Source organism: Branchiostoma floridae, chromosome 13, assembly GCF_000003815.2.
Source record: "Branchiostoma floridae strain S238N-H82 chromosome 13, Bfl_VNyyK, whole genome shotgun sequence".
Lineage (NCBI taxonomy): Eukaryota > Metazoa > Chordata > Leptocardii > Amphioxiformes > Branchiostomatidae > Branchiostoma > Branchiostoma floridae.
The window spans coordinates 15,650,391-15,658,137 of NC_049991.1; the positions used below are offsets into that span (position 1 = coordinate 15,650,391).

Genomic DNA, 7,747 nt, shown 5'->3' on the forward strand with positions numbered 1-7,747 from the left:
AACACACGGATCGTTGTCGCGACCTTTTGGGCCGCTGTTTTTGTTGTGTTCCTGGAGTTGGCAATGGGACAAGGTAACCTGACTGCCGCGGCCACGGCAGGGCTGGGGGCCACAACTCCGCAGCCCAGCCAGGGGAACGTGTCCGCCATGTCTACGGCAGGCCTGATCTCCAATGTGTCCACAAAGGCAACCACCAAATCTCCAACAACGACCGGTTACGGTAACGCTACAGGTAAGGCCACACCTGTTTCTCACGCAATTAGCGAAAGTGTTGGCTCTGTAACTGAACAGTCTGCCGTTTGTTTGTGTTTCTGAAACATAACTTGCCCGAAGGCACTAATGGACACTGTGATGCCGCACAACGCTGTTCAACTAAACTATGCAAACCTTTTTCAGTAAGCCATTCTTTTAGCTGACCCGCTAATACTGTTCAGTAAACCATTCTATGGGCTGACCCGCTAATACTGTCGGCTGTAGGCCATGCCACGAAAAGCAAACAAAACGGCTGCACACCTCCATGTTGGTCATGACGAGGTTGTTCGAGGACAATACTCAGTTGGGTTGATATATATAATACATTATGATGGTTACCTCGTCTTGCTAGGCCTTGCCGTATTTCACATGACAGATATGTACCTATTTCACATGTACACACATGGACTACCACTCTTTTAAAGCTACAATGCTTTATGAGTCTATTGAGCTAAAGCCAAAGGTGCAAAATTAGATCATCGCTGTCGTGAAACTTCTTGTAATGTTTACCGGAATGAACAGTGACAAACGATCGCGATAGTCAGCCCTGGTCGTCTCGGTTTGTATTCTCGCACTATAACGTCATGAACAAAGAAGACATGGCTTCCCTTGGTTCCTATTACCGTGTGACGATAGGTTTCTCAAAGGAGCCTCTTTGGTTTCTCGTAATTTCATTTTGCCGCCTTTCTTGATCCCTATCTTTTACACATAGCAGTCCGGCTTCGCGTATCGCGTACCGTCAATCAGTCTGTTGAGCACACATGAGAAGGGTTCGCCTGCTCGTCATCAAACTAATTACCAATGAGTCTTAAATTCCGCACTTACAGCACTTACAACGATCAAGTGACTTATTAGGCTATCTCAAGTGCATAAATCAAGCCATTTTGTAAACACTACACCCATTAAACTACCCGTTAAAGGTCCCACCTCGTCAGTCCGATCTGACACCAGCCGCTAGACGTACAGGTTTGTAATGAACACGGTAAGCTTATCCCGTCAGACTGCAGCACCTGATGAATTGGTCTGGCGTGATCGTTCATCTGGAGGCGGCTGATATTCACGGTCTACTTAAAGAAGGTGATGATGACCTTGACCTTCACCTTTACAGGAGTGAACATGATTCTTAAGACAGTGACGTACATGCTAGACTCTAGAGAGATATCGTAAAACACAAGTTGCACTTTGCATGGCAACTGTTACCACAATTTCAATGGTCTTGTTTTAATAGAGATTCCATATGGCATGAAATTCCCCGAGGTATAAACTGTAGGCGTAAATTATAGGGTACATCAACATGTGCTCGTCTGCGCTTTGAGATTACCTTCAGGCTAATATTCCGCGGAGCTCAACATGCCATTCACGACTTCTGAACAATCACCACCCAAAAACACTGTAATGTAACGTTACCAATGCAATTAACCTGCAGTTGGCACAAACCTATGCTAGCTTTACATCTGTGACTTGACGGTGGTTCTAGACATCGTTAACACGTCAATGAGTCCCCCAGTCAAGGCGAATTCGCGAAGCCGAGTCTAAAAGACGCCCAGAAGTTGTTTTTTTCCAAGTGTGAAATCAAGAGTGTCAAGTCGGTTGAAAATGTACATTTATTTTCAGGCAACGTTAATAATGATTTCTACGTCATACTTTTCTTTCCCCCTACAGCCTCTTCTGATACAAACATCTATTTTATGCGCTCACAGACTCTTACGACCCATCCTGGACAATCTGCTGAATCCCCCTAGGAGGAATGATAAATTACGCAGCCATTCACACTTCTTGCGCGCAAATCTTGGGGTATTAGATGGCGCGACCCTTAGCTTTACATGCCATACTCCGTAGGCGGAGTCAGCCATACGTAAAAGTCAATGTTAAGACCACAGGCTTTGAGTGTATATCAAAGATAATCACGCTATACATTCGACCTTTACGAAAGTACTTTCAGGTAAAGTAAGTGGCATCATAAGTAGAAAAGTGGCAGGATTGGAGTTGCCTTGATCGTTTGATGTGTTGACAACCAAGATCTGTGTGCCAATTTCTCATAGTTCATCTCGGGGCCAGTCACATAAGAATCATGTGGGTGTATAGATGTGTAGGAGGGGACTCCATTCTCTACCATCCTCATAGCTTGCTGGAAGAATAGTGGAAACTGGCCAAACAGACGGAAGAATATGCCAAAGGAGTTAACTGAGCTTAGGAATACAGTACACACCCGTAGGCTAACAATAAGTTAACTTTTCTGGCATATCTTTCCGTCTATTCAGCCAATTTCAAGTATCTTTCCAACAACCTGTGGAGTCTGGTGGAGACTAGACATCTAGAGTCCTGATTGGTTTCATAAATTCATAAATGTTTTCCATCTGTCACGGTTGGTGGCGTGATATTTTGATGAATCCTCGAAATTATCATAGTTTAGGCCCCCAGTAGCTTGTTAGGGTACTGCAGTGGGACTTGATAATTCGGTTATTGTATCCTTTGATCTGAAAATGATACAGTCACCAATGGTCGATAGCTCTTGGTCTGAAAAAGGAGACATACCTTTGGGCTCCCTAGCAGCTTTTTTTTCTTTCGATCTGAAATATATGACGTACAAAATCTTCACCAATTGAGTCATAACATCTGCCAACAGCAGACGTCTATCGCCCTATAATGTTATACAGTCGTGACAAATGTTTAACAGAAGCGGCATTGTCACTGACATCAATATAAGTTTGACACGGGCTGGCATTATTACGAAAGTGCGTACGTCAGATGGCGTATGTAGACATAACGTGAGTGATCTATGGGTAACGCTGCAGTAATCCCATAGCGGCGGGGAAGTCATTAAACTTAGACACCCTTCGGGGATCCTTAATGACGTGTAGAAAATAATGGTCTCGCCTTTACTCTTACGGCTGAATTTGTCCCCACAAGGGACTGACGTCGGTGATGGAATCACCACCTAGAGTCGCGACGTGAACACTTTTTTTACCACTGATTTAGCCGCCAGTGCCGCCGCTGGGCCCTGTACATGACAAACGCAATTTCCTATCCTGAGCTCGGTGCTCAACAACCATTACTAAGTCCCAAGTAAGATTTTGTCTGTCACAATCCGATATCTCATTCATCGATCACACACGTCCAAGGTTGGACATGGCAGGAGTTTACAAAAAGACATAATCACTCAACCCCCAGGGTGGAACACAAGGAGACTAGCAAGGGCGGTATGAAGTTTTAAAATGTGGCATCTTCATCATCATCATAATCAGCTTGGTAGTTTTGCAACGAGGGACGAAAATGGGACGCCTACACAAATAATGGCCGGTTGACTCCTTCAGAAAATGTCGCTTTTTTTAAAAGTAGTTGCAATCACATTGGGCCAATTTCTTCCCCCAACGTGAATCGTGACGGGTCCTCTGTTCTTCTTGGCGTAAGCCTTTGATTGCTGGGAATAAATGACAGCAGTGGGCGTGAAGATTCTTGTTGTAACCAACGCTTCAAAAAAAATCGATGATAACACATAGGCCTGAACCTGTTGATTTGTGAGGTGTCCGTGTGGAAGCCACAGCAACAGGAGGCCGAAAGTACCGTCTGCTGTCGTGTCAATCAATAATGTGACTTTACACACGGTGCCGCTGGGTTTGCCGAAATAAAGTCAAACTTCATGACAGATATTTACAGGAAAAGAGAAAAGGCCCTGGCCTAATCCTTGAAAAAATAGTTTGAAATATTCTCCTTTTTTTACGCCGAAATAAAGTAATACTTCATGACAGACTCTGTTTACAGGAATCTGCTAGAGCTACATAAGCTATTTTTCAGCAATCAATAACGAGGCTATACCCACGGTGCCGCGGGGTTTGCCGAAATAAAGTCATACTTCATGGCAGATATTTATAGGAATAGAGAAAAGGACCTGGTCTAATCCTTGAAAACAATAGTGTGAAATATTCTCCTGTTCTAACGCTGTTGCTGCTGTGCGTTAGCTGTTAGTGCTCCATAAGCTATTTTGCAGCAATCAACGTGGCTATACGCATGGTGCCCGGGGGTTTGCCGAAAAGAAACTTTAGAAAGCAAAAGACCATACCTTATGACAGATATTAACAGTACAAGAATAGAAACAAGGACCTCCTGTTCTAACGCCGTTGCTGCTTTACATGTTAAAGTAGTGTTAAGGTGCACTCTCGCTGCACTTGTGTCAAGCTTGCGTCACTGCGGGGTTCGTTCACTGCGTCACTATTTTGTTATTTTCTCCGGGATTTCTTTTTATAATTAACTTATTTGAAGACGACAAAATACACAAAAAGTAAGAAAAATCGTTCTTTATCTCTTAAAATTGTGGCGTATCTTTCGAACCCCGCAGTGACGCAAGCTTGACGCAAGTGCACCTTTAGCTACTAGTGCTATATAAGCAATTTGCAGCCCGCTGATTGATGTGGAGATCCCACTCCCCACTCCCACACAGTCTTAAGTACCCGGCTTACTTGTAACTAACGGAGCCCATGGGAATATAAACACCACGCGGATTGATATTATGTGGAGCTTTGATAAGATTCTGTCTGGGTCTGGGGACATGACAACTCCATCATCAGACACACGCAGTCTAATTAGTGAGAGAAGATTAATGATGTCGGGAACACTAATCATACCGCTTCAAGGCTGTAACGTTACGCGTGTAATTTTCAAAAACATGATTTTGCCTTATTACATTGGCACCATCATTTCGTGAAAGGTCGGAATCACTCTTAAAGCCAGCGTATCACTATGATGGAGTTATGTGAAAAACTAGAGTTCTATGACTTCATACCTTCGCTAAATGATGATATCCTGTCGTATCATGTTTCTCTTTGTGCAAATAAGGTACCCGTTCTACTCCAAATAACAGACAGTTATTGTACCTTTCAGACAGACAGATGCACACACACACACACACACACACACACAAACACACACACACACACACACACACACACAAACACACACACACACACACACACACACACACAAGACTGATGTTTTTCTGTCCTGTTACTGCCTCAGTTCATGGTGATAATGACTAGATCTACTCCCTACTGCTAACTGCTGAGGCGGGGAGGTGCAATGCTGTGTGTTGTGCTGCAAAAACGGATGTTCTCCAAGCTGATTTATTTGCTTTACTTAAGAATCGTCATGGTGGTCCCTTCAGTTAAATTAACTGAACAAAACAAAACGAATCAAGATACAAGAAAATAATTACTACCATAGGATTATAAATCATAAATACACAGTAATACAGCATAAAACAGTAAGCATCCTTAAGATTCAATAAATCATACAGAGAACTTAGGCAAACTCAAAAGAATAACAACTCAATAACAATAACAACTCAAAGCCACAAAATCAAAGTCACAAAAGGTTATTGCACGGCCATTGAGGGTTAGAAGTCAGACATCACAGCCTGTTTGAACGCTCTGATGGTAGTTGCATATGCAGCTGATGAAGCCATTGACGACTCTGTTCTGTCCTGTTTTCCAGCGCCCGTCACCCTCCTCCCGGACGGAGTGTCCATCCCCATCATGGTGGTGGTTCTGCTGTTCCTGGTCTTCTGCTTCGTGGGGGGTACCGTGGCGTGGTGGCTTGCCAGGAGGAGGTACTACCGACAGCTCTCACAGAAGTAAGTTTCAGCTTCTTAAGATCGCAATTAGTGCCAGCAATTATTTTAGTGGTCTCACGCACAAAACATATTCATTGTATAGTAATGCTGTATATATGTAACGTTACATTACACAACACATTTCAGTGCAGATCTAGCGGGTAAAGAGTAAGTAACTGCACGGTCGAAGTGTAGCCTTCCGCCGGCGGAAGCGTACCTTCGGTGAGCGACTAAGAGTACAACAAAATGTATAACCACAAGCTATCTTCCTGTTCAGAAAGTCACATGATACAATATCCAAGAAAATGTTATAGTTTGGGCTTTTACAGAAATCTCAATAAACAAGTCAAATCTAAAATAGTGTTTGTTTACAATGTCTGACCCTAATGATATTCTAACCTATCCGCGCAACATTGTACTGCTTTAGGTTTTTCGTAGACACACTGAGAGACCACACTCTATGAATGATTACGCTAATTTGCCGTTGATGTTTTACTCCTTTTTTTTTAAAGATTTGCTTTTGACTTTTCCTTACAATTTCCACAGACCTGATGTCAATCACGACAACAATAGGTTCCCCGGCACGCCGACCGCTAGCATCGAGGAGCCGCAGGAGGAAGAAATCGCCCGAGCTCTCAACGAGGGGACCGCGCTCTTCACCGACAGGGGAGCTCACTCGTAGTTTCACGAACACAGCTTTTTAAATATTTGCTTTGGGACATACGTGGACAATGTGGCACTGCACTGAATTTAGTAATTTTTTTTTCAACAGTGCCACATACGAAGTACAGACAGAAGGTAAAGGTAGTATTTTACCTCCCGTCGCCGACCGAAGTCAGGTGCCCCCATTTTTACACCTGGGGGAAGGTCGTGAAAAGTACCTTTTCCAACCACACAACGTCTGGGACACGGCGAGTATCGAACTTGGGACCTCTGAGGTTTCGAGCCGAACACTACCAGTTACGTCACACACGACGTTACAAAGACGGTTTTAACACATGATGTAAATTTTTAAAGGGTAATACTATTTATTTTGGAGGAGGGATGTCACAAGACAGTTTTTACACACGATGTAAACTAGTTTTCAAGTGTGAATAATATCTTTAGGAAGGATGTGTCACAGTTAGCAAATTTCTTTCACTGTCAAAATCGTTTTATAATGATGATAACTTTATATTGTATATCATCGTGCATGGTAACTTCTCGGTTACAATAATTTAGGACGCTAGTCAACTGTACAAGAAACTACGTATCTAGGTAGCTTCCGGTTATCTAAACAACAATTTTAGAAAGCTAGTCTACTCCACAAGAAACCCCGGAGTTTGGAATGATCGAGACTATCACTATATTACCTTAACAGCCTTTGGTGGATTTTCTATATTACACTTCTACGGTTTTTGCATGTATTCCCTTTAAAACCCGTTTATATGAAAAGCTCACATAGAAATTGAATACTACTATAACTCTTTTACACTGGCTCAGTGCCAATGTTCCGAATTGGCGCCCAGGTTACAAAACACAAATTCAAACTGATATGCGGCGAAGATGATGAAACTGAATCTGAAAGTCACTGAATCCCGAAATGACGGAAGCCTGCAGTGAATGATTATTATAAAAAAATGTCCCTACTGTGTATGAACACTACGTTTAATAGTGTGGCTGGTCTGTGGCGCCAGAGTAGATGACAACCGAAACAATACAGACGGTTCCAAGGCCGTCTGTTACCCATCATCCGGCTTATGAAGTTATGGATGTGCACGCATATTGGGGATGAAAAATTTAATACCGTGCTTATCATAGGATAATAGGTATCCTAGCTTATGAACAATACACTATTATGATCTATAATAGTGTATATATGACTACGACAGGAACATATACCCAAGGGTA

General features: G+C 42.9%; 1 protein-coding gene across 1 annotated transcript; it reads left to right on the top strand.

Annotated features, from left to right (window-relative positions):
- Positions 1-6: 6 nt before the first annotated feature.
- Positions 7-6,613, top strand: LOC118428393. The gene is made up of 3 exons (XM_035838436.1): positions 7-232; positions 5,740-5,878; positions 6,404-6,613. The coding sequence occupies exons 1-3, from the start codon at positions 64-66 to the stop codon at positions 6,537-6,539; spliced, it is 444 nt and encodes a 147-aa protein (XP_035694329.1). The 5' UTR covers positions 7-63; the 3' UTR covers positions 6,540-6,613.
- The last annotated feature ends 1,134 nt before the right edge of the window (positions 6,614-7,747 follow it).

Bases quoted from the DNA above. Each gene is read 5' to 3' on its own strand.
- LOC118428393 (XM_035838436.1), top strand. From the start codon at position 64: ATGGGACAAGGTAACCTGACTGCCGCGGCCACGGCAGGGCTGGGGGCC. The intron at 233-5,739 runs GTAAGGCCACAC...CCTGTTTTCCAG, and splicing joins CGGTTACGGTAACGCTACAG to CGCCCGTCACCCTCCTCCCG. The intron at 5,879-6,403 runs GTAAGTTTCAGC...CAATTTCCACAG, and splicing joins TACCGACAGCTCTCACAGAA to ACCTGATGTCAATCACGACA.